At 46.4% G+C, this 26,743-nt stretch overlaps 2 protein-coding genes, 1 long non-coding RNA gene and 1 other non-coding gene across 6 annotated transcripts in view; 2 read left to right on the forward strand and 2 right to left on the reverse strand.

Annotated features, from left to right (window-relative positions):
* The window catches only part of LOC119395903 (uncharacterized), a 31,925-nt gene extending 30,470 nt beyond the window's left edge, over nucleotides 1-1,455 (reverse strand). For both annotated transcript variants that reach the window (XM_049416810.1, XM_037662917.2), the window contains exon 1: nucleotides 1,318-1,455. The gene's annotated coding sequence lies outside the window, so the exon portion shown is untranslated. The remainder of the gene's footprint in view (nucleotides 1-1,317) is intronic.
* LOC119397931 (uncharacterized) overlaps nucleotides 1-26,743 on the forward strand; it is a 452,016-nt gene that overhangs the window by 207,762 nt on the left and 217,511 nt on the right. The gene's annotated exons all lie outside the window — the stretch shown is intronic.
* The window catches only part of LOC119395905 (histone deacetylase 11), a 39,896-nt gene continuing 16,580 nt past the window's right edge, over nucleotides 3,428-26,743 (reverse strand). Inside the window, exons 7-10 of the mRNA XM_037662921.2 lie at nucleotides 25,899-25,968; nucleotides 16,366-16,474; nucleotides 5,641-5,829; nucleotides 3,428-3,759 (exon numbers count right to left, since the gene is read on the reverse strand). Of these exons, the coding sequence (XP_037518849.1) occupies nucleotides 3,730-3,759; nucleotides 5,641-5,829; nucleotides 16,366-16,474; nucleotides 25,899-25,968 (398 nt within the window). The 3' untranslated portion in view covers nucleotides 3,428-3,729. The remainder of the gene's footprint in view (nucleotides 3,760-5,640; nucleotides 5,830-16,365; nucleotides 16,475-25,898; nucleotides 25,969-26,743) is intronic.
* Trnaw-cca (transfer RNA tryptophan (anticodon CCA)) lies at nucleotides 11,924-11,995 on the forward strand. Its single transcript has one exon. It is a non-coding gene; the product is annotated as a tRNA-Trp (tRNA).

Consider the following 26,743-nt stretch of genomic DNA (forward strand, 5'->3'; position numbering starts at 1 on the left):
GGGGGCTAGGGGCCCGGGCAACCCCCCCCCCCCTCAATTTTGGGGAAGTAGATATTTTTACAGTAAATAAATAATGAGAATATGTGTTTTTCTGAAATAGTCAACGTTTTCCGCAAGTGACCCCCCCCCCCCCCCGAAAAAAATTCCTGGCTACGGGTCTGGGTGTTACATATACCGTAGATAGAGCAATCATAGCGCGAATATGGCTTAAAAATAGACCGTACTATGTCCGTCCATCTGTCCGTCCGACTGTCCGCGCATCTGTCCGTCCGTTCGTCAATCTGTCCATCTGTCCATCCGTGCGTCGATGTATGCATTAAAATGGTACTATGGTATTGAAAAAAAGAGGGACCGCTCAATTCTCAAATACCGTAACTACACAACACGTTGCGCTGAGCGAAGCGCGCTTCGTGGTTTCTCAGGCGCTTTAAGTTTGCTTCACGGCAAAACATGCACGGCGTGCTCCCGCGCTTTTCAATCGAAACGAAGCACCGCCTCCAAGCTCTTGCGCGCCTGTGCCGATCAGCTTCGATGCGCGGCCGCACCACCAGCGCCGGCGCCCCGCGGAGCGCAGCCACGCGGCGCCGTGTTCGTACCAAGAGTGGACGACCCTGTACAACTCTACACCCTTGAAGCGTCTGCGCACGCGCGAGCTGCTGCCGACGCGCGATTGCAGCGCTAGTCGCACCGCGATGCCAGGCGCTCCGAGATTTCCCCTAAGTATGAAACAGCCTGTACCCACAGGCACAGGAACCTTACTTTGTGGAGAGTTCCTACTCGGGTTAGCATATTATTCTTGAATGACACTGCGAAATGAAACCGTTATCACGCACTTTAAACTGTGCATCACTATCCCCCGGCTATTATTGCGAACAGTGGGCGTGGACGGGGGGGAACTCGGGGACTAGCTTTGCACGACACCCGAAACTAGAGTAGAGGCATTAAGTAATTAGGAAGTTATGTTGTCACATCCCATCAAACCTCCCCTTAACCAGCTCCACCAAAACGTAGTTGTTTCAACTTCAGTCTAGCACGCATACGACTTCTTTCGTGCGCTTTCAGTCGCGCTAAAGGCGGCTTCGCTTTAAGGATAGAAATCGTTAACTGACACAATGGCAGGCCGACAAAACTGCGCAAATAACTGTGGAATATCTGAGTTAGTACCTGACAAAGGTGTAGCAGCGTTACGATTACGAATGTGCACGCCCCACAAGAAAATAGTTGAACAACTGATTCCATCCAACTCATGGCCAATTTTCTATTCTGGGCGCAGGCTTTCAGTAGCACGCAAACAGAGCAAGCAAGACTCTGACCTACCTAGCTGCTGCGATAGCACCCAAGTTGTCGTAGTCTCCAGCTGACGTCCGAAGCAGTTGTTTGGCGATTCAGTTAATTCAATTGCGACTGCGACCAGTAACTTTTCACAAACGGCGCGGTTGTACAAACTGCGCGCGTAGCCAGTGGTGCCAGTGGCGCCAGAGGAACACGGGAACACCTGGTGGCAATAGATCGCAACGGCGAATACAGAAAATAGGTGAGGGCCTGGTGAGGGCGCTAGCCCAGGCTAGCCCACTGATCTCCACTCGCCCGCTAGCTACGAGATGCACGTAAGAATTTGACTAGGCAACTATGACTGAGAGATTATTATTAACAGAATATTGTGTTATGCGTTCAACAGCTCGCCGTTCGCTTCTAAAACGTGTTCGTATTTTTAATTAGGGGAGATAGGTGGTCGGGCCAAATGCGAGGCTTTGAGTACTTCCTGCGAATAGCTCATTACCGCTTCGAGGTTTCTAAAAAGCGACCGCAAGTAATTTTTGCAGAGTGATGAAATCTTACAATTTCGCCAACGAAATCGAAACATGAAATGCCGTACTCTCCACAATGTCCGGAATAAGTGAGCATCGTTATATCAACTGTTGCGGGCTGCGCTTGTGATTATATCACGCACGGCGCACGTAGGTTAATGAATGCAGAAGAACTAACTCAACTACAATCGTTGTCGCAAACAAATGTCGATCATTCTGGTCGCTTGCGGTCATCGCACCTTTGGTTTCGGTTTCGCGGGTGCATTTGGTCGAATTTCATCGCTCCGCATTAGTTACCAGTGTCCGCATTTTGGTAATCTCAGAGCGGCATTGGGCTCTTCGCAAAAAGGACCTCAATTCTCTTGACACAATTAAATGCGTGCCGCCTGTCTCTAGTCATCTTAAGATGTCTGCCACTACAGAAAATGTAATTATAAAAACGCGAACAAATATCGCATTTCCCTTTATATATTTGAGGATTTTCGGACATATTTCCATGCATAGAGTTTTTTACAATATGAAACTCTATGTTTCCATGTGTTCCGTCCATGTTGTAGCCGCTGCACTGTTCAGCCTCCAAGATGCTAACTAGCCTAAGGAACCACTTACACAATAAAAATGCAAGCGATACCTGCTAATACCCCTAGTGAATTAAGTAATTAAACGAGATATCTGTTTGCCTCCTCATGAAAGTTTATGGTTTAGCAAAGGTGACTGTCCTTCTATAGAGGGATGGTGCGCTGTGTAGAATATATACACCGATCCTGGAAACGATCCAGAATCAGCCTATATATATAAATACTCCACGCGATGGGGGAGGGTAAAATCTCAAGGGAGATACCCTCCTCCTGGAGCTGCCCCTATATACTACAGCACTCTACCCCTACCGGTAGTGACAAAGGCCTTTCACATATCACCCGCAACAAAACGCGAACTTAACCACTTTCAGGCGCGAGTGGCATAATTGTAGCAGATGGTGAGCACGGGCTTCAACAAGGAGGCGCGTGACCATTGGCGCAGCTGTCTGACCAAGGAGACGGCCAAAGAAAGGCTATATACATCTGCTCCATGCCTGGGTTCTTTAACATAAACGTTATCAATTCACACAGTGTCTCTGTGAAATAATTGGCCTAACCACTGCCATAGACACCTACATCTCTAAACGAAGAATGCAAAGGCCCTCGCTCAGACCGATGCCTCCTTTAGGAAGATGCCTGCCTCGTGAGCCAAAAACCTGCTGCCCTTCCCTTTCCCTCCTTCATCGTTTCTAATGAGGGCAGTAGTACAGTGTACTAGAAAGCAGTAGCTAGTGATCCTTGCGGTGGCCGCTTGGAACGCGCATGCGCACACTACCACCTCCAACCCCATTGAAAACAAGAGGGGAGAACGTGGCGCCATCTCTCGACAAGCGATCACAACTCAAGGCAGGACGGCTACAATGGTATAGCGAGCAACGCCGCAGGCATCTTAGTAGAGGAGGCGTTGCTCAGACTTACCACCACAGCGCTCGTTCTTTTTTTTTTTCATTTTTTCAGAGCTTGTGTGTGATCATGTTGTGCAACAACTGGAAACGTAGAATAGGCTGCAGCAAAGAAGCAGAACAGGATGATACAGTCGGTCTAATAATAAATCTTTTATTACCAACAATGATGTAGTATACATCTCTCTCTATTATATATACAGTAATAATGAAGCTGCACAAGAAACAACAATGTAGTTAGTTATAAGTCATAAATACATAGCCAACAAGCACCGGTTAATTGACATAACAGCGCGTACAGTGGCTCGATAAATTAGTGCTAGACAGATCTGTGAATGAGGGAGATTATATATACCAAATGGGGCATCAGGTATATTCTCCTAAATTCGAAATGCTTTAAATACAGTCGCTGGTGCACTGAGTCGCCAGGCATACAGTTGTTCATTCCTTATCTTCTTCCGAGCTCTTGTCCTGAAACGAAAGGCAGCTGAGTTAATCAATGACAATACACATTTTTGTTATTTTGTGTTCTTTCGGCTGGCAAGCGTACACCTTTGAGCTTCAACTTTAAGCTTCAAGTTGTTTCCTCCCTAGGCAAGCTTTCGCCAAACTTTCCACAACACATTTATGAAGCATGCAGGGCAGAGGACAGCACGTCAATAAAATTAAAAGAAAACTGAAGCATTTAGAATATTAATAATCTGGCGAGTTTCGAATGTGAAAATGGGCTGACGCAGCTTAAGTTGTGATTGGTCGCAACCTTCCCAGGGTATTGTATGCCCGCTGTACATATATATATATTGCACACATGGTGGTGTTTTTCTGACCACTTCGACAGCTTCCAATTTATGGCTTGCATCGTCATTCTACATATTGTCAACGTTTTTACAACTGACTTTTACTTTTACAAAATTACTTTTGTGTCTCATGCCCTTACAGACGTAGCCAGGTGGCCAGTTGGGGGTATGAGGAAATTTTCACATTTCGCATGTGTATATGCATGCACACAGAAACATATGCCCAAACATAATATAAAGGAGTGTCAGACCTCCCATCCCTTTGAGAAAAGTTTCTGCTTTTCATCTTGCTTCATAGGTTGCATAGCTAGGGGGGAGGGGGGAGACTGGAATTCAAATCCCCTTCCCTGAAAAATTAGTTCTATTTGTATGTGTATATGTATACATGCGCGCACACATAAAGGGGTCAGATCCCATCTAAAATAAAAACTTCGCTGCACCCATGTTTCACACCATCCACTCGAAATTTTCTTTTAGATAAATTGCTTTACAGTGCTAGTTAGCTGTTCCTCGATCATTTGGACCCAGTTGCATTGTTTGCCGTATTGGTATTTCATCCAGGGCTTCTGCTGTGTTGTTGTTGATGCTGTTGTAGCAGTTTTTTCAGTAAGGTTATCCATTTTAAATTTCGAGCTTCGAGACTTCTCTGTTGCTGGACATGGCTGAGTTTGGAACAAGTTTTTTTTCCTGATCACTAATATCGCGATCATGTATCTGATTTCCATGATCAGTATCGCTTCGTGTCATCTCCTTTGAAGATGCCTTTGCTGTTTCGTAAACATTTGCAATTTCTTTTTTTTCCATTTATGATTCCAAAGCTGTTACGTGGCTTTGGAATCTTTTTTTGTGTCTGTTTATCACTTATGCATGCATATGCAAATGCCACTCGCCCATCGTTCACGTGTATATATTTTTATTTTCTCTTGCAGTTACAATGCCGGTAGCTACATTTTGCGTTACCAGTTGTCTAAGGACAATGGTTTGAGATATTCTTGAGTGACATGCGTGCCGAACAAAAACTAAAGAAAAAAAAACTGCCGGCATGTATTATGTCGGCACTTCACACCAGAAGCTCAGTAAAATCATTCTTCGTTACTGCAAGCATAGCACCGTGTCTTCTAGAGCTTACACTCTTTTTTCAGAAAAAAAAAAAAAACTATTGCCTGTTATTCTTTTTGGTGAGTCTTCACTTGCCACATATATAACACAATTTAAAGGTACATATTAACTCTCTATTGGAGAGTCATGCCTCCCCTTACTCTCCAAAGAGAGTATAATAAACTCCAAAAGAGGGTTAAAGTGTATCTTTAAAGAGAGTTGCACATGTGGCAAGCCAGGACTCGCCAAAAAGACTAACAGGTAGTCTTTTTTTTCTTCTTAGACTATGTGCAATAACTCTAGCAGCTTGCATTCGCGTCTTTCGAAACCCAAGTATTCTGCAGATGTCTATACACCATTCACGCACGAGCTGAACCTGCGTACGTGAGAGATAACACAAGAGGTTCAGCCTGCGTACATAAAAAAAGCTGCATAAATAGAACGGCGATCGGATTACCTGCGTGTTTCTGCTGGCCCTGCGGCGTGGTGGCCGCCTGGCCAGCAGTCCCTGTCGGCACAGGTTGAGCACTGAGCTGGCGATGACGCCCGCCGACTGGCGCTGGTAGCCGCCACTGGTCAGCATCACCACGGGCAGGCCCTGCCTCCTGACACGCCGGAACACCAGCTCGTCTCGTTTCACCACGCCCTGATAACAAAGAATTGGAATATTGTGGAACTTCAGGTGCCAAAACCAGGACCTGGTCTTTGAGACATGCCACTGGCCCCCCAGATTACCCCTCCCCTCGGAATGTGGAAGCCGCGACCAAGGTTAAAACTCGCACCCTTGATCAAATACAGCCTCTATCTTAGCCACTAAGCAACCATATCGGGTAAAAGACCAAAGAGAAGTGTGGGTACATGTGAGGTAGGGGATGGGATACGTATGTAAAGGTTAATAAAGAAAAACTGGTACAATTTTAATCGTTGGATAAAGAGATGTGGGGGAAGCTTGGAACAACTTTATTCATGATGACTGAGGGGCGCGAGAAAACAGCACACAATGAAAAGAAGTACACGGGACGACGCGCTCTTTATTTTTTACTTTACTGGAATAACTTTGACCACCATGGATTTATGTTAGAGTACGCCCAATGTACGGTAGTATACATGACGGCGGTTCAGCCCCCACTGGAGTGCAGCACTGATCAAACCCGTGACCTAGATAAGTAGTGCTCAGGACCTCTGTATTCATAAAAACATCTTATGCTTGAGTTGTTCAGACAATTAAGTTCTCCATTCGGAGAGGGTGGAGGAGAGTTTCACCATTTCACTGCACCACCCCGATTGGTCGAGTGCGAAAGAAATAAAGAGTCACAGCGGAAGTGATGACGGCTTTCCAGGGCCAAGTTGGGAAGTAAACCATGCTCAATTGGAATGCAACATCAGTGCATGCGTGGGCATAACCCTGCCCTTTCAAAATTGACAGGACAAGTCTGACTGAGTAAGGGCATGGGGCAAACATAGACCTCCGCCCCCTCCTCTCCTAAAAAATCAAATGCTGCACTTTTTTCGCCATAAGCACAAGAAACAAATAATAATTCCACGAAACGGCATCTTCAAACCAACCGCTCAGCCACATGCAGCAAGGCCAAGGCCTCGATCCTTGAAGTTGCTCTCCGTAGCTACTAGAAGTACTCTACCGTAGCTGCCGAGATGTTCTCTATGCCAGCAGGTGGCGAACATATCCTTGCAGAGCTTTTTTTTTTTCTTTGTAAGAAATTTTAATCCGTGGCATGCTAGCCATGCTAGCCACAATAGCCACTGGCACTAACGGCAGTGCCACTAGGGTGGCGACGTTTTAACAGGAGAGCTGTGTAAGCCAGCCGTAAAAACGTTGGTGTCCGCAGAAAACCACAGGTGGGTATGCGCCACAGGAATTGGGCAAGCCCCACTACCGAGGAGGTGCGGGCGTTGAACAAAAAAACTCTGCTCGGCAAAGTGAAGCACGTGAAAGAGAGAGAGAGAGAGGGATAAGAGAGATAAATAAGGAAATAAAGACATGAAAAGATAGAAAGACAGAGAAATTAAGAGAGAGAGAAAGAAATTGAAACAGGCAGAAAAGAGAGATAGAAAAAACAGAGAGCAAGATTGGATTTGGATTGGAATAACTTTATTAACAAAGTCCGGAGGCGTGTGCCTTAGCACGCGGCGGGCCGCTCCCACGACGGGACAGTCAGGCCGAGACCTACCGCCGCATCGTGGGCCCTCTGGACAGCCCAAAGTTGTGACTGAATGTCCGGACTCCTCACAGCGGAGCCCCACTTGCTGGCCGATGCTGTATCAGTGCCACGTACCGAGGGGCACTCCCAGAGCATGTGGTGTAAGGTGGCTAAACCGCCACATTTCGTACATGAGTTAGTTAAGTAAACATCAGGATAAAGCTTGTGCAGAAAGGCAGGGTTAGGATATGTTTCAGTTTGCAGCAATCTCAGTGTCAAAGCCTGCGCCCTGTTTAACTTCCGAGCTGGAGGCGGGAAGACTCTCCTACCCATAGGCGAAATGTAAAGTAATTTCATTGTACGTGGTCGGTTGATCCCTATTTACCAATCCTCCAGGTTGACCCAGAAGTCCTCCATGGTCGCGGATAGTTAACCCTCGCGCCCTGGAGTGGGCCAGCTCATTGAGATTGATAATCCCCCCTACCATGGAGCCCATATGAGCAGGGAACCATGTAAGGGTATGAGTTCTAATTGACCTCTCACCGAGTATTGCTTTGGCCTCTTTACACACAGCACCAACAGTGAAAGCGCGAATGGCCGCCCTAGAATCACTATATATATTTTCGTGATTTTCATCGAGGAGAGCCATGGCGATGGCAACCTGCTCGGCTGCATTAGCAGTTTGGGCGTATACCGACGCCGCATTAATGGTAACCCCCTGGTGGTTAATTGCAACTACCGTAAACCTGCCACTGTTGCCGTCATATTGTGCCGCGTCTACGAAGCAGCCACCCCCTTGGAGACCCTCAACGTCGCGGAGAAGGGCCAGAGCTCGCGCTCTCCTCCTGCCTACATTTCGCTGGGGATGCATGTTCCTCGGGACAGGCGAGACGATAATGTTCTCCTTCTGATCTCTCGTCAACCCTTGGTACAGAGCATCAACCTGAGCCGGTGGAGTACCTATATCCGCGAGAATTCTCCTGCCTGCTTTTGAGCCAGAGAGTCGAATTACCTGTGCTCTTTCTTGCGCTTCCGCGATGTATTATGAATTCCCAACTGCAGGAGACGATCCGTGTGGGTATAATTGGGGAGCCCCAGGGCACTCTTTACCCCCCTCCTAATCATCGCATTAAGCTTATCCCTTTCCACTCTCTTCCAAACGTGCATTGCCGCCACATATGTAAAATGGCACAACAGAAAGGCATGGATAAGCCTGACCAAGTTATCCTCTGATAACCCTGCCCGTCGATTAGCCACCCTCCTAATTAGCCTAATAACACTATCTGTCTTTTTCGCTAATCTTTGAATCGTGATGTTATTGGTGCCCGTCGCTTCCAGCGTCATACCTAGGATTCGAATGGAAGCGACCTTGGGGATTAACCCACCACTCTTGGTACGGAGGTGGATGTCGGTCTCTAGTGGTGGCACCCAGCCTCTCGGTCGGGGGCCCTCCTGACCGGCTTATACAGGAGAAGTTCAGACTTCTCCGGGGAGCAGGAAAGACCTGTGCCCTCCAGAAAGCACTCGGTAGTGTCGATTGCCTCCTGCAGGGCAGCCTCTACAGCGCCATCACTACCTCCCGGACACCAAATGGTGATATCATCTGCGTAAATTGTGTGACCAACATCCTGAATTCCACTAAGCTGCCTCGAGAGACCAGCCATGGCAATGTTAAAAAGTAGGGGTGAAAGAACAGAGCCCTGCGGGGTGCCCCTATCGCCCAGGACTTTCACATCCGATTCCAGATCGCCAACTTTAAGGATGGCTCTCCAACTGCTCAGGAAGGATCTGACAAATGCATGAAACGAGGAACCTAGGTTGAGACCAGAGATTGCATTCAGAATGAAATCATGACGGACATTATCAAAAGCTTTTTTTAAATCCACGCCCAGGATCGCCCTGGTATCCCTAGTATGATTATCTAAAATTTGAGTCTTAATGATTTTCATAGCATCCTGGGTGGAGAGGCCTGGCCTAAAGCCAATTAAGTAATGAGGAAAGATATCATTGTCTTCTATGTAAGCCGCAATTCTGTTCTGGATAACGTGCTCCGCCACCTTTCCCACGCATGACGTGAGAGAGATGGGACGGAGATTATCCAAACTCGGTGCTTTACCGGGCTTGGGTATGAGTATCACCTTGGCCAGCTTCCATTGCTCCGGGATATCACCTCCCTTCCAAATCTTATTAATCTCGTCAGTGAGATATTCAACAGAGTCATCTTCCAAGTTTCTAAGTGCTTTATTGCTAACCCTATCCGGACCCGGTGCTGATCTGCCATTGAGTTCGTGCAGGGCTCGTCGCACGTCCCTTACTCCGAAGGGTTCATCCAAATGAGGACACGGTGTCCCTTCATACGCCGGATAGGCTTGCATGTTGGAATCGGGAGCTAGCGGTAGATACTTATTAGATAGCTGCTCTAATATCTCCGCTCCCGAGGAGGACTTTTGAGCAAGATGGAGTATTTTAGCAAGGACACCCCTTTGATTAGATTTTGTGCCCAACTCATCCAGAAGATGTTTTAGAAGGTTCCATTTACCCCTCGTTCGCATTTGTCCATCGACTGAATTACAAATTTCATCCCACTGCTGCCTGGATAATGTTTGGCAATGTTCTTCAACTTGCTTATTTATCTCTGCAATCTTTTTCCTAAGCTTACAATTAAGCCTCTGGCCCTACCATCGTTCCAACAGTGACTGCTTGGCCTCCAATAAATGCGCAAGTCTACTGTCCATTTTGTCGGTCGGTACCTCTGTCTCAATCGTCTTAGTGACTGCCTTAACATCCTGCAGCAGCATCTCTGTCCACTGCTCCAGAGACTCTGGTTTTTCCCCTCGTTCAGCTCGAGCCGTGCGTGACTCTCTAAACTTATCCCAGTCCAGATAGGAGAACTTTCTTCTATATTTTGCCTCCATTTGTAATTTAGTGATGTTAATATAGTGGTCGCTGCCTAAATCTGTCAGAAGGTTTTCCCACCCGACTGAGCCCGCATTTTTGACGAAGACTAGATCCGGCGTAGAGTCCCTGGTGGTGGATGTGCCGCGTCGAGTAGGAAATGCCGGGTCCATCATTAATATTAGACCCACATCCCCCGTCTCCTGCCACAAGCTCCTACCCTTAACAGAATCATATGGGTAGTTCCACGCATGGAAAGGCGCATTAAAATCCCCCGCTACAACCAGAGGGGAGAGCCCAGCCATTCTCGTTGCCTTAGCTATGATGGTCTTAAAACGCTGACTGTGATCACTAGGGCTACTATATATATTCAATATAAAGATACTGGAAAGGTTGGCAGCGCTCGGAATGACCTCAACCAAGGAGATCTCCGTTTTTCTAGGCCTAACCCCGAGATGTGTTACGAAAGTGAATCTGTTACTGACCAATGTTGCAATGCCCCTACCTTCCCCTTTAATTATGTGTGCCTTGTAACCCGGGAGGGCTACGGTCAAAAAGAGAAAGAAATTAGAGAAACCAAGAGAAACAAAGAGAGAGAGAGAGATAAAGAAAGGGAAGAAGAAGAAATAAAGATAGAAAGAGCGCAAGAAAGAGAAAGAAATAGAGACAGAAAAGATACAAGAAACATTGAAAAAGAAAGAGAAGAAAGAAAAAGAGAAGCAAGGAAGGCCACCCAGCTACGCTGTTCCTTCAGTTTGGGCACCACAAGTGCAAATGTGCCATAATTTTCTTTTTAAATGATGAGTGCAAAATTTTTTTTTCCCCTGGAAACTGAGCAAATAACAGTACTGAGTATTAGTTTAAATGATGAGGACGATTTAAAATGCGAGCTTTCTGCGAAATTTCAGCAAGAACAGAGCTGCAAGCGCGTATATTTAAATGTCACGCCTGTTTGCCTGTAAATATGAACCATATAGTTATTGGGGGGGGGGGGGCACCTCCTTTATCTGAAGTGGGGGGCGGGCAGGCAGATGTGGTCGAGCGTCATCTTGTGCTCTGTATGCCATGATGGCAAAAAAAGAAATTTAGGGGGAGGGGGCGGCACGGACCCGGTGTACCACCCCCTGGCCACTGGTTGAAACTTTAGTGCGTTTTTAGACGTCATAAGAAAATGATGCCCATGCAGCACGCGCTCCATGGTTTCCGAACCCGCCTATGAAAGCTGACCGAGTGAGTGCAACTGTGTTTCTAGGCGAGAGATAGAAAGCCACAGCACAGAGCAGTGCCCATGGCCGGCCGGTGCGATTCTGAACGGGACTTGCGGTACGTCATAATGGTCATAACTCAGGAGCTTTGACCTGGTGGTGGTGGTAGTGGTTTGAGCAGGAAAAGGCGCCTAATTTCTGCAGCCCGGTCGGGAGCACGGCGCAGCGACTTTTGACCTGCTTTGACCGCAGCTCGGTAACAACTGGCAGTTGGCACGCAAGCCTGTCGCGCCCGGTCACGCCTGTGCGTGTCGTCAGACGTCGATGCGCCTTCTAAGTACAAGCGCATCGTACACAATCGAGTTTCGAATCAACGTGTGGTCGTCACCAGCTCAAAAAGCGAAAGTGAATAGGCCGCAAATAAATCAGCAGCATCCGCCACGACCACCAAATCTTCGTATAAGCTCCCTACGCATCAGCTGACTCGGTGGCGCAACGGTAGCGCGTCTGACTCCAGATCAGAAGGTTGCGTGTTCGAATCACGTCCGGGTCATAATTTTTTTTACATTTTTTTTAAATCTTGGTATGAACTGACGTCATCCGACATATCAATGACATTAAGGAAGTGCTTCATTCTGTATGCCAACTATTCAAAATAATTAACGCTTATATTTAAAAGCCATTTCACTGTGCACTGATGATCTATGTAGTGGTTTATTCTGAAAGCAAACACAACAACTTTAAGTCATATGCCATGTTGGGCATCCTTTAACAGTCCACCCGTAAAACTAGCTATGTTCCAATTAAGGAAAAAAATGGAGTCTCTAATCATTTCTTGCCGGACAGCAAGGAATGAAACAAATTCTCAATTTTTGTAGTTTAATTACTATCAAGATTTTTTTTTTCGAAGGCATGAGAAGCAACATTTAAAGGCCAGAATCACATAAGAATTACTGTAAAAAACGATTGTGATCAATTAAAAGATAATTTACTGATATCTGCCAGAAACACATTTATTGTAAAAAAAAAAAAAAAAACCACCACAGCTAACATGGGGCTTTGTGTTCTAGCTATGAAGCTTAAGTATTAAAAAATGCAAAGACAAAACCAACGTGGCTATTCAAAATCCACAACAGCTCCTTATGAAATTTATCCACAATGAAGAAACCTACTGCATTTAAAATATAAGGCTCTATGGACAGACGTTCAGGGGGAAACGTATTCTTAAAGGGAAGGAAAATCCTTGAATGGTGGTTGTCGATACAGCTAACGTTTCAACAAGTGGTCCTATCTGTCAGTTGCTGCCTAGGACGAGACCGCTTGTCGAAATGCTGGCTCCTACAACATCTCCTGTTCAAGGATTTTTCAAGCGCTGCCGAGCACAAGATCGCAGATTCCATCCCGGCTACAGCGCCCGCATTCTAATTTAGGCTAAATGTCGAAACGCTTTTGTACTGTGAAAAGATGCAAGATATAACCCTAGTTAAGTGATCAAAATTCATCCAATATCCTACCTCATAAGCACATCACATTTTATGCAAATAAAACCTTAGAATTGGTATATATATATATAATTTTAAATCCCAAGTGAGTTATTACACCCAGAGACAACAATGTATGGCTGTGTAGCCAAAGCTTCGGGGACGAAGCTACTGCACCCATCAGTGCACACAAGTATCCCTGGCATGTAGCTTGACACTGCTCTTTTTTTCACTTTTGGTGGTGCAAGTGCTGTCTCTTCTAAGGCAGCTAAGACGTAAGTTTGCTGCAATACTGTAATCTCTCGATCATATATGTAGGTAGCCAGATATCCTGTCTTTCGATCTCGCAAACTCCGGTTGGAAAGATTCATTTGAAGTTTGATTTCAACTATGCACTGGTTCGCGGACGCCCTAAGCATTAAATGGCAAATTCATGTCTGTCCAACTAAATGAAGGGCCTGCATAGTGTAAATACTTAAAGGGACCCTGCAATACTTTTTCAGCATGGTCAGAAAACGCTGCCGATCGTTAGTCGAGGCTCCTGAAAACACGCGAGCCAAACATTATAGCGCAGAACGCGACCTGAAATTTGCAAGTACCGTATTTACTCGAAACTAAGCCGATGTTTTTTTTCGAAAAAACGATGTGCGATAGTGAGGGGTGTCGGAAGCTTATATCCGAGTACAATGATTGTTTTTTTTTCTTTCTGGCCTTGCAAATTTCGGGGGTCGGCTTAGAATTGGAGCCGGCCTACATTAAAGTAAATAAGGTAATTCTCAAAGTCAGCTAGAAACCGCTCCCCCTTCTCTCTACAAATGGTGCCATGTTTCCAAGTTACTGCGCCACATACCCAAGTCCACGGCCACTGGCCGATTTCAGCATCATGAGCTGCATAATTACCATGGCCACCGCAGAATCCTGCTACATGCCCGTGCACGTGCTTGCGATCACACTGAAAGTAAGCCGCGCATTCAAAGAAAAAATTAAAAGAAAAGTGCTCAATGTCATGACGCGCACTGACGAAGGGATGCATCTTCTTGCCCACTTGTCATCCCCCTCCCTTGCGTAGCTTTCAGCGCGCCTGCTGGTACGAAAAGAGAGAGAAAGCGATTAAAGTACGTGTCAAATCCCTGAAACTCCGCTATTACTTGACGAATTCTAAAAATTTTTGTGGCAGTCGATTTTTAAGGCAATAAGCTCTTTTATTGAAGGCATTAGACGGTTACTTGGAAAAGTGTTGCAGGGCCCCTTTAAAATGAACATAACGGCCATGCAGGGTGCACTCATTAAAGCCACACATTCATAATAAGTGAACACAGGAATAAGTAAAAAAATAGAAAACAAAAACATTTTATTGTTGTCCCAAAAGATGATGATAACTTCACATCGCTCCTTCATTGATGACCTAATAATCGCCTTTTCCAAACAGTTCAAAGCAGACGAAGGCTCATTACCGTGGACTTTATCACACAGTGGCCATTTTGGAGGCACAATGTGCTTGGCCATTGTTAACGTGCTTAAAGGGCCCCTAAACTACCTCCGATATTTTTTTCAAACCTTTCAAGTAAACACGTGCATCGTGTGCAGAATGCCGTCACGATCAACGATGCCACACGTGGCAGTGCTACAAGCTGCGGGCGTGCCACAAATTCCAAGAAACCATTTCTTCTCTTCTCCGGGCCCTTCAGGTCTGCCTAGTGACGTGTGTAACGTCAGCGCGTTGAATCTATGATGCGGTATGCAGGCGATGCTGCGATTGGTCGAACCAGAACCTACGACTTTCGGTTAGTCTGCAAGCAGCTGCCCGCGCTCCTTGCTGTTCTTCGTCATGTAGCCCGCGTGTGCGCGCTTGCGAATCGGCAACTGCGGCCCGTAACGCAACTGCCAAATCGCAAGTGTACCAGCACAGTCACACGTAGTGGTCTGATGCGCTGCACGGACTGAATTTGACAGTGTTTTGCGATGGCTTTCATGCATCAGGGCTTGGCTGCAAAAGCGCCAACTGGCAAAATGATAACACGCGACACGTGTCACCGTACAGGTCCGTCATGTTGGTGATCCTTTGAAGGCGTGGGCGCAACACAGGGTCCATGCCGGCACAATTCGTACAAGCACGGGCCGGCACGGCAACAACAGCGGTTAGCCGAGAAGCATTGAGTTCACAAAGTCGCGACAACCAAAAGTGCCCATTGTTTCGAAGAGCGCGTCAGCAATGACGGTATGTCACGTGAGATTGGAAGGGGTACTCGGCGATGAGGGCAAAGCGGCTTTGGGAGAGGAGACCAGCAGACGAGTGGAGGGTAGCGAAGGAAAGAGTGAAACAAGCGATCGCAGCATTTCGATCATCAAACGCGTGTAACTCCGCTATTACGGCATTGTTTTGAAAAATTCTCACAGCTACATGTTCGTTGTAGACTCGTGCGCAACTGTCACACCACGACTAAATTTCGACCTCTGGGTGGTTTAGGGGCCCTTTAAATGTAGTATTTCTCCATCTGATCTATCGCTCACAAAGCATTGAGCCTCACAGATAAGTTCTCCCATCTGTGCATGACTGTCGAATTGGGGGAATGATGCCAACACTGACTACATGACAATAGCGTTGAAATGCACTTCAACCGTGCACTAGATGCCACAGATTTGCAGAGCAGGTTGTCGTTGCTTTCAAGCTCCACAGTTCCTGACTCACCTGCCCACACAGTAATCCAGCCAAGTGAAAATCTGTATATGGTGAACTTCCATCCAAGCCACCTTAATTACAGCTGTGCAGGGAGATGCAATGTCACCATGGGACACTAATGGTGTCTTCGACAAATTGCACCGGTCTGCACTGGGGTGCCCTAGTACACCGTTTCATCCAATCACCAGCGCCTGGGCGCCTTGGTACGCACCTATGCAATTGTTGAAAGTACCATAAAATGAATGGTAACAAAGCGCTTAGGACATGATAGTTACGAAAAAATCCAAGCTCTCGTTTAGGTCCGGAACATAACCTACTAATTAAATGTTTCGACCTGTTGTATGCTTTGCAACTTACGCAGTTAACCATTAAAATTAAGTGGGTCGTGCATTAACAGAACAGACATTAACGGCTTGAGTTTTGGAGGCTTTTGTTCTTGGCTGTATACTTTCTTGTTTTATCAAAAAACCTTGACACCACGACGTGTTTATTCTGATTGAGGATCTAACTCAGATGGACGCACATGCAGAGCCATCTGCGTACGGTAGCCTGAGATCGGCGGATGGTGAGCCGTCATGCCGCTAGCATGTACGGCCTTTAGGCAGGTGGCGGCTGCGGTCAAATCATGGTACTCGAATCTAAGCCGATCCCTGCGCTTTCACACATCATTTTTTTCGAAAAAAAAAGACATCTGCTTAGATTCGAGTAAATACGGTAGTTTCGGTGTTACGTAATTCTCTTGACCTAACGCTTTGCGCATACCTTCTCCGATATGTTGAGGTGGCCAAGCATGTCGCCACTGAGTACGTCCGTGCCGGCATTGTAGACAATCAAGTCAGCATCGAACTCGGCCAGAGACATCTGCAAGTGGCTGCACATGTGAACACAGGAAATGAAAACGTTTGGACAGAAAGTCTGCAAGCGTGATCCCCTATTCTCGTCGCAACAGTGTATACATGGGAAGTAAAAGACTGCACTGAGTGAGCTTGATAATTCCATGAGATTACGGAAACAAAAAAAAAAAGGTGCTGTATTTACTGAATTTCAACATGACCACGATTGTAATGCAAGGGGTGACTTTTCATTGCGTCCAGGAAGAAAAAAGTTAGTTCGGTATTCGATTATAACGCGAGGGTCAATTTTAGGTAGCAAAAATCTGGAAAAAATACTCGCGTTACATTTGAATAAGTACGGCACTGCTGCATACAAGAAGGTGACAAGTTTCTCGTCACAACCGTATGAAAAAAATACACAACAAAGACAAAGAAAACATAGGGGACGTCAATATCTAAGTTCAAATGAAATGTAGAAGTGGTAAGGTAACTTATACGAACGTGCAAATAGTACTTTTTGAGATCAAACCAAATACAAATTGAATAGCACAAGGAGTGAATCGAATATGGATATAATAAAGCTAGTGCAGAAGTGAATTGAATGTTGATTATATTGTGAATGGTTTGCTAATACAGTACAGTGATAACATCCACTCATCATTAACGCCAAACAATTTTTCACGGCCTGGTATGCATCGAAAACATTAGAAAGTTTTTGTCTGCAGTACGCATTACAATGCAGTCCACTTATAACAATATCCAAGCGCCAAGGAAATCCCATCGTTATAACCAATAAGCGCAACGATCGCCTCATCACTGAGGCACTCGGACATTTCCGCAACATCGCCTGCATGAAGAAAATCATCCAGACCCGATGCATCTTCGTTAAAGGGACACTAAAGGCAAATATTAAGTCGACGTTGATCGTTGGAATGACGGTCCAGAAATCTCATAGTGCTACTTTTGTGCCAAGGAAGTGCTTATTTTGAAATAAAATAAGGTTTAGTGGTCCGCATCGCGTTAGCGCACTTCAAATCACCCGCCTGAAAGCGGTGTTTCTCACGTCACTGCTGCCCTGCCCAACGTTGCCCGCCTTTACTACGCGGCGGTGTGCACTGGCGGCGTGCGCCATTCGGGCATCCGGCAACATCACATGTACAACACTTCTTGCGCAAAATTTTCTCAGACAACAGACGAAACAGACACGGACGGGCGCAAAGTTTCGTCCGTTGTCTGAGAAAATTTTGCGCAAGAAGTGTTGATCATGGAGTACCAACTAGCTCGAACCCACACCTTGTTAAATCACATGCATGCGGCATTTTGTCAAACTTTCTGTCAGAGCGACTTTCACGAGCGCACAAAACACACGCGGCAGTACGCAATACCGAAACTACCACTGAGACGCAACTGCGTGAGCGAAGCAGAGTGCCGGGTGAAGCGCAGTTCAGCGAAAACGGAACCTTTGAACCACGCGCGCCGTTCCCCATGGCAACGCCAAAGAGGTTCTTTTTTCCATGAATCAAACAGAAACGAACAAGCAGCATTTTATTACGTCTCTTGATGCACGGAAGGTTCTTTTTTTATTGCAGCTAGTTTGATTACGAGTGATTAATTGTAGTCGAACTCTCTCACGTCATCGGGATCATTTCCAAAATATGCCGCTCGTGGCGCTCATCGTGTGATACATTTAGCTTAATTTCTCGGTAAGTAGGGCACTGATGTTGATATTATTGCCGCTTTAGACGTTGTCACACATTGAGCTTTCACTCTGACATAAATTGTTATTTGTCTTTAGTGTCCTTTTAAGCGCCGACCACAACTCCGGAACCCCTTGACGGGACGCCGGGACATCGGCCATGACGTCGCGACGTCCCGTCCGCGGCAAAACGTAAAATGAAGTCAGTTGTGGAGAATGACACTCAAAGCATGGCGCACACAACAGGTGCGTGAGCGAGCGAGCGGACGAGGCCAAAGCGGCAGCTCCGGGAGGGGAGTTCGGGAGGAAAGCTCCTCCTCCTCCTCTGGCTTCCTTGTAAGCGGTGCAGTCGACTTGTTTTCTGAGGGGGTGGACGGGGTGTGAGGTGCATCGCGGCGCATGTCGTCGGCGCGGAGAGCCATTTTCACCGCGCACTGCAGGCGGATTCAATCACTATATCTGATATTGCGGCACTGGAGCATCGTAATAAGCGGTTTATTTTACCATAGAAAGCACACAAAAGTGGACGGTGCCATCGCTGTTCACGTTATATCTGATATATTGTTATAAACAGTATTGTTATAAGTGAACTCGACTGTATAACCGTGCTTACTAAAAACATAAAGGGAGCATTATAAACAACTATTCGCAGTTTTGTTAGCAAGGTCGGGATCTACAGAGCATACAAGGTCATGGATTAATATGTTCAATTTACAAGGGCAGCCTTGTAAGCCAATTAACATCTGTCTACTACTATATAAATTTGCAATCAATTTCTCCTACCGCCTTTGTTCACAACCCTGCACAGTGCTTTACTTCCCCTTCTTTAATTCTTCATCTGGAGGCAAGAAGAAAACTGGGAAATACATGCTATTTACGAGGTTGAACATGTTGAATATGGAACAGGCAGCAACCAAAACTGAGTTACACCTCTTAAGAGCACAGAATACTGAACAACACCTTTTTTTTTAACACAAAACTCTTGAATAACAATATACAGGGACACGATAACACATTTCAAACAGCAAAGAATAAACATAAATCTACAGGCATGAACCACCTGCTTTCTGTCTTAAAACTTTCTGTTTTAAATGACAGAAGAAAATTGCAGTATTTCTTTACAGCTGCTGCGTGAGCAGCAGGAAGCTAGCTGCAGCACAGTAACATTGAAAGATGAGACCTCTGAGGTGCTTTCATCTGTAGTGTTATCAATAGGGATGTGCGAATTGTAAGTTTTAGGTTCGAAGTGAATTCAAAGCAAATAGTGATTTGGTCGAATAATTTCCAATCGAATAGTTCGACTAGTATTTATCACATATTATAAAAAAATATGAGCATATTTGTCATGGCCAAGCTGCACAATATTTTTTAAAAACTGGAACAAGGCATGAGTGAATGTCATTCTTTTTGATACGAACTGAAGTGGAAGAAAGTTTGAATAGCAGCAGGATTTGAATTTCAGAATGGTAAAATCCCAAGCAAGGGCCCCTACCCGAGCAAGCGCTGCCCTCCCTTTTTCGGGAGATTTGAATAGGTGCCAATGACCGAGCAAGTGCCCCCTCCCCATCTTCCCTCCCACCATTTTCACTGTTTCATTCACTGTTTTTACTTGCCCAGCAAGGGCGCATGAAAGCAGCGAATGCATGCATTCGATAAAGCATTTTATTAGAAGCACGTGTGTGCATTCTTTATTCTTGGCAGCTCTTGAATTTTGATCTGCGACCGAGCAAGGCCCCCCCTCCAAATCTTGTCGGATTATCTTTCACCGTTGAAGGGGGGGGGGGGCACTTGCTCGGGATTTTACAGTAGGAGGTAAGTGGTAACCGGTAAAATATGTTGTGTTTTAAAATTTACTATACTTAGAGCTAGGCTTGTGCGAATGTTGGGTATTAGAACGTTGAATATTCGAATGTTGAATATTCGAATTCGTTTCGAAACGATGTTCAATTACCCTTAATTTCGAAGTATTCGAAATGAACGAATAAACATAAACCGCATGAAACCCCCTGTAAAGGTGGTTTCACTGCAGTGGGAGCATGCTATACCGTGAATAGACCTTTCCAGCGAAAATCCGTACTGCTGCGAAGCCCCACTTCAAGCTTAAATGAACATATTACCCTCTGTTAGCTGAGACTAGCGACACCTACCGACGATTGGGAGAACGACACGAACATTCAGTGCGAGCTGAGAGACTGGCGACACCTGTCGTCGAATCCGAGAGGAACAAGTGCCCCTGGCTCGCGAGGCGGGAAAAGATCATCACGTGACGTCTGGCATTCGGAGCAGGAAGACGCGCTCGCTAGAGAAGCCGTTATGTAATCCATTTAAATCGCTATTAAATCTGTTTGCTTTCATTCAACGATCGTGTCATCATGTGCACCAACCCCTGACATGGCGACGAGGAACTTTTAAAGGCACCAACGCGGACAAACCAGCGATCCATGCTGCGAAGAAGGCAAGCACACGGTATGGCTGAAAAGGCGGTGTGAGGACAAAGACACGAGGTCAACGACGCGGGACAGAAGCGAATCTGAACGTCCCCGGCCTTCACGGTGTCAGCGAACGTCCAATCATAACCTAAACGAAGCACGGTGTGCAACAAAACGAGCAGTCATGACGGATCGAGAACCCGAGGTGAGACACTCGACGCTCAACGACGAGTACGAGAGCGAAGACCCTCACAGTGACACGCATCGACGCAGATTTTTCCCCGAGACGCCCACGACGACATGAATCGAAAGCTCGACGGAACTCACGATACTGGCAACTACGATGCAAATGATGGCACAGCTCTTGGAACGACAAATGGGAGTGCCAGGAAACTCAGTCAATGGGGCAAACGAAAACGCCACGATCCAGATTACGACCATGCCTGATCTCACAGCGACTCTCCCAACATTTTCCGGCACAGACAACGACAGTCTGAACGAATGGGTCACATCTGTGGAGAATATGCGCGAGAGGTGCTCACGGAACGACATGGCCACATTAAACGCCGGCATCTCAAGGCTTCGTGGACGAGCAGCAGCTTGGCACCGCATGGACGGCGTGAACCTCAAAGACTGGCACACTTGGGTAGCGGCACTACGAAAGGAGTTCGACAAACAGCCACTGTTCTGCGAGTGGGTAGAGAGCGTGAACGCACGGCGACAAAAAGACGACGAAAACATCACAGACTATATGTATTCCCGACTGCAACGCATCAAACGCGGCAAGTACGCACTAAGCGACGACGACATCGTCGACTGGCTCATTCAAAGCGTTCGATCGGAAAACGCAAAACCCATGCTCGCGGCTTTTCACGATTTACGAAAAGGAAGCGTGTCGGAGTTCATCAGCTACGCGCGACAGTTCGATAGACGCACGACATCGAAGAGAGGCGAAACCACAAGCGTGAAGCCATCCCCACGTGACAGCAGTGCGCGGATCGAGACAGCAAACAGCACAGCGAAGGGTGATCATCAACCGAGCAAGCCCACGAGAATCTCCGCCAACACATGCGCTCGCTGCTTACAGCGCGGACACTGCGCGAAGGACTGCACGAAACCTGACACACGCTCCGAACAGGAGAAGGCAGCCGCCGCGAGGCGAAGGGAAGAAAGAGCAGCGCGAGAACAACGCACCCACCGCATCGTGACGACGCGCACGCAGGGCAGGATCATTCTCGTGCCTACGAAGATCAACGGTGTAGAGACACTAGCGCTATGGGACACGGGATCTACTGCTACTCTCGTTTCGTCAGCGTTTGCAGAACAACGTAATTTCGATGTTGTGCCTGACACGGACTGCGTACTCAGAGGACCATTCGGAGACTCAACGACTCCCGTAGGAGCAACTCAAGGGCACATCGCCATCGAAGACGCAAGCGCGACCATCGGTGTAAAAGTAGTGAACGACTTGCCACATAACGCCGTCATAGGGACCGATTGGCGAGAATGTGTTGCATTCGACTACATCGAACGCTACACGAATGGAACACACACGCTCGAGTGGATACCGAAAAACAGTCCACCGGAAACGCCAAAAATGGAACATCGAAAAAACATCATGCCACAGCCGGCACACAAGGACGACAACGAAGAAACAGATGTAACGACTGTAGCTGCCACATTGACCAACTCCCCAAAACAAGGTCATATTAATCTCCCATCGTTGGAGGAAATTCGTCGCGAAATCGCAGAAGTGCAACCGGCAAACTTCAACGCGGACCAAACAGAAAAAATGAGATACGTACTGAGTGAAAACATCCATGTTTTTACAAACCCCGGCAACGAATTGGGTCTCTGCACGCATGCCAAGCACACGATTGACCTCAGTGACAATACACCAGTTCGCATGCAACCGTATACGATAAGTGACGTCAACAGAAAGTTCATAAGAGAGGAAACAGAGGACTGGCTGAAAAGAGGCATCATCCGCAAGTCGAAGTCTGCATATGCCTCGCCTGTTATTGTTGTGGACCAGCCTCACCATGAATCGACTCCAAAACGAATGTGCGTCGACTGTCGTTTCCTGAATGCGAAGACGACCAAACGCGCCCACCCCATGCCGCGAATTGACACACTACTCCGCAAAGTGTCAGGGTCACAACTTTTCTCGAAACTTGACGTGAAAAAGGCCTTTCTCAATGTACCAATACGTGAAAGTGACATCAAGAAAGCAGCGTTTGTAACTGAAGACGGACACTACGAGCCTACACGCATGATCTTCGGATTGTGCACAGCTCCGTCAACCATGCAGAGCATTATGGATGATGGACTGAAACCGCTCATCGACAGCGGATACGTCATCGTGTATATGGACGATATATGCATATTTACGAATGACATCGAGTAGCACATCAGAACCGTGAACGATGTTCTGAAAACATTGACAGACCTGAACCTACGAGTGGACTTCAGGAAACGCACTTTCGCTGCTGACTCTATCAGCTTCCTGGGATACATAATTTCGAGGGACGGAGTGGCCATCGACCCAAGACGGACAAGTGCCATAAAGAACTATGGGCAACCACGCTCGAAGACAGAGGTGCGATCATTCCTAGGGCTGACATCTCACTACAGGAAGTACATCAAGGACTACGCGAAGATCGCGCAGCCACTAACGAAGCTAACGAAGAAGGATGCACTTCTAACGTGGACTGCTGAATGCCAATCAGCTATGGATTTGCTGAAAGAGCGACTGACTGAAGCACCAATACTCGCTAATTTTGACCCAGCACTTCCGACACAAGTTCACGTTGACGCATCATATACTGCATTTGGTGCTGTACTTTCTCAAAGACACGCGGACGAAACGCGCATCGTGGAATACGCAAGCAAGAAGGTGCCCGACTCGGACAGGCACAAGCACTCGACAGATTTGGAGGCGATCGCAGTGCACTGGGCTGTCACCGACAGATTCCACCAATACCTCCAAGGGCTACAGCACTTCGAAATATACACCGACAACTGGGCGGTAGCGCATATCATGTCAAAGAAGCATCCACAAAGGCGATTCGCTCGGATCGTGCTTGACCTGATGTCATACAACTTCACGATTCGACACACGTCGGGCAAGACAAACGTCATCGCAGATGCGTTATCACGAGTCCCAGAAAACACACACAATGTGTTCGTTCTGAAGGCTGAAGACAACCGACTCGGCAAAGCGCAGAAAGACGGTCCTACGCTTGCCCCGATCATCGACCAAACAGAGAGAGCACCAAGGACGACGCCCTACAGGATGGTACAGGGCAGACTTGTACACGTCACCACCGACGGAGAGAAACACCGCATCGTGGTGCCAGAAAGCCTAAAACAATCGGTTCTGACGTCATACCATGACGAAGACGGTCACGGCGATACCGCTCGAACACTCCGAAAAATCGAGCAACGTTACATTTGGCATGACATGAAATGCGACGTCGAAGACTACGTACGTAGATGTCAAACGTGCCAAAGATATAACGCCAAGACAGGAGCGCAAACCGGCTCGCTAAACCCCCGTATGCCAAAGCAGGCACCATTCGACACCATTGCTATGGACCACGTTGGCCCAATTCATACCGAGGACCCTACACGATAACAGAAGTGGAGAAAGAAACGTACACGATCTCCAAAAAGGGCACTGCTGAGACTAGGCTTGCAACAGCCAGACAATTAAAGCCTTTCCTCGTGCAACCCAGCCAAACCAGTTTCCAGTTGACACAGTCGCAGACATGTGACAAAACAGCCACGGACTACGACGAGCCTGACGAACAGTTTCAGCTACAAAGTGACACACACCACAAACTGCAGCTGAACGAGGACGAGCAGATGCCACCCCGAACAGCTGACGACCAGCCACGTCGCAAGAAACCGCCGCGATGGTTGGAAGCCTACGTTACTGACATCTCCGACTATTGCGAGGACGCAACAGATTAAAAGACCTGGCCGTGTTAGCTGAGACTAGCGACACCTACCGACGATTGGGAGAACGACACGAACGTTCAGTGCGAGCTGAGAGACTGGCGACACCTGTCATCGAATCCGAGAGGAAAAAGTGCGCCTGGCTCGCGAGGCGGGAAAAGATCATCACGTGACGTCTGGCATTCGGAGCGGGAAGATGCGCTCGCTAGAGAAGCCGTTATGTAATCCATTTAAATCGCTATTAAATCTGTTTGCTTTCATTCAACGATCGTGTCATCATGTGCACCAACCCCTGACACCTCACATAGATTCATCATTTTTTAAGTTTAAAAGCTTATTATACTGGATTATATGCTCTAAGTATAGTAAATATTAAAACGTAACGTATTTTACGGGTTATCCCTTGCATTCTGCCGAAAGTCAAATCCTGCTACTATTAAAATTTGCTTCCACTTCCCTTTAAACCAAAATGAATGACATTTGCACATGCCTTGTTTCAATTTTTCAAAATATTGTGCAGGTTAGCTGGCTCATGACAAATATGCTAATTTTTCTTTATAATATGTGATATATACTATACGAATTCGATTCGAAATTATTCAACCAAATCACTATTCACTGCGAACCTAAAGTTTACTATTTGCACAAGCCTACTCGGAGCATATAAGCCCATATAACAAGCTTTTAACCTTCAAAGTTAGCAATCGATGTGAGAGTAATATGTTCATTTAACCTGGAAATGGGGCTTCGTGGCAGTGCAGATTTTTTTGGGGTAGGTGTTTTGAAGGCAGGCATAGCACTCCTACGCTGCAGTGAACCCACCTTTGCAGTGGGTTACATGCAGTTTAATATGCTCCCATTCGTTCATTCATTTACAATACTTTGGAATTTCGAATAATTTAAATGTGTATCGAAGCGAATTTGGATACTGTAATATTCGTTCGAATATTCGAACTGCTCGAATATTCGCACATGCCTAGTTATCACACATGGGGAGACTTGAGCGTGCATTAGGAACTTGCCAGCGTTTATGGCGCAGATAACATAACGTATAAAGAAAGGCTATAGTGGCAGCATGTCTACACAAGCAGGCATGTTTTGAAAAATAAAAACAAAAAGCATTGTTTGTCATCTCGTGTAAGCAACGCAGAGGGTGACAAACAGAGCGGCGAAGGGCCTACGGAAGCGGTAAAATGAGTACAATGAAGCGAACTCATCGTAAGCCATAAAGTAATCATCACCCATGTGCTCAGTTCGCCATTACTCCTTAATTGGTAATCAAAGCAACTTGCTCTAAACACAAATGAGAGTGAGCGTGAACGAACAATCAAATGGCATGCACTGGACGAAGCACGTGGCAAAGCCTCGGCCACTCACTCGTCCACCAGCTTTAAGTAGGCATCGTCCGATGTGCCTGGCCGCAGCTCAACTTTGCGACGAATGGCCCCTGAAATGAGCATTTCGAATGCATTGGTGAAAACCAATGCCATGACAAAGTTAAGCACCACAGCAGAATAGCATATTCAATATACAGACACACAGACCACATCATATGTTGGTGATGCAGAAAGTAAGACTTAACTGTCCCAGCCTTCTCATGCATCCATCCTGCCAAACTGCTACCTTTTTCAGAATTTTCTGTGGCTGAAATAAGCCGACAAGTATTCTAGTAATAGCATGCAATCCCCAGATGTCAATGTAACTGTCAGTGAGTACAAATCTATAAATAAATGCACACTATAATTACCACGATATTTGTAATAAAAGATGAGTGCTCCTATTCCACACACAAAACTAGAACTGGTTGAAGCCACATCCATTGCAAAAATACCTTGTGAATATACCATATTCATTATAAGCGTACATTCGTTATACACTAATATTGGTGAGAAAGGTTTTCAATTTGCTTCCTTTTATGTGGTAGCTTGATCTGTGTTATTTATAACAACAATGAAAAGCATATTAAGTCTTCTTTTGTCAGGAACGGCATGGAATTATGTGATAGGTTAATTGCCCCAATACAACTCTTGCTGATAACAACTGATGTCCAAGTATATACAGTCCAACAACCTGCATATATCGAACTCGCTAAAAAATGGGAATGAGTTTGATATATCATGTAATGCGATATAAAACTTTAAAATAATTTACCATACTTTCGGTGCGACTTTTGGTGCGCAAGTTGGCTTCAAGGCACTGGTTGACAATAATGCAAGGAAGGC

Source organism: Rhipicephalus sanguineus, chromosome 6, assembly GCF_013339695.2.
Source record: "Rhipicephalus sanguineus isolate Rsan-2018 chromosome 6, BIME_Rsan_1.4, whole genome shotgun sequence".
Taxonomy (NCBI): domain Eukaryota; kingdom Metazoa; phylum Arthropoda; class Arachnida; order Ixodida; family Ixodidae; genus Rhipicephalus; species Rhipicephalus sanguineus.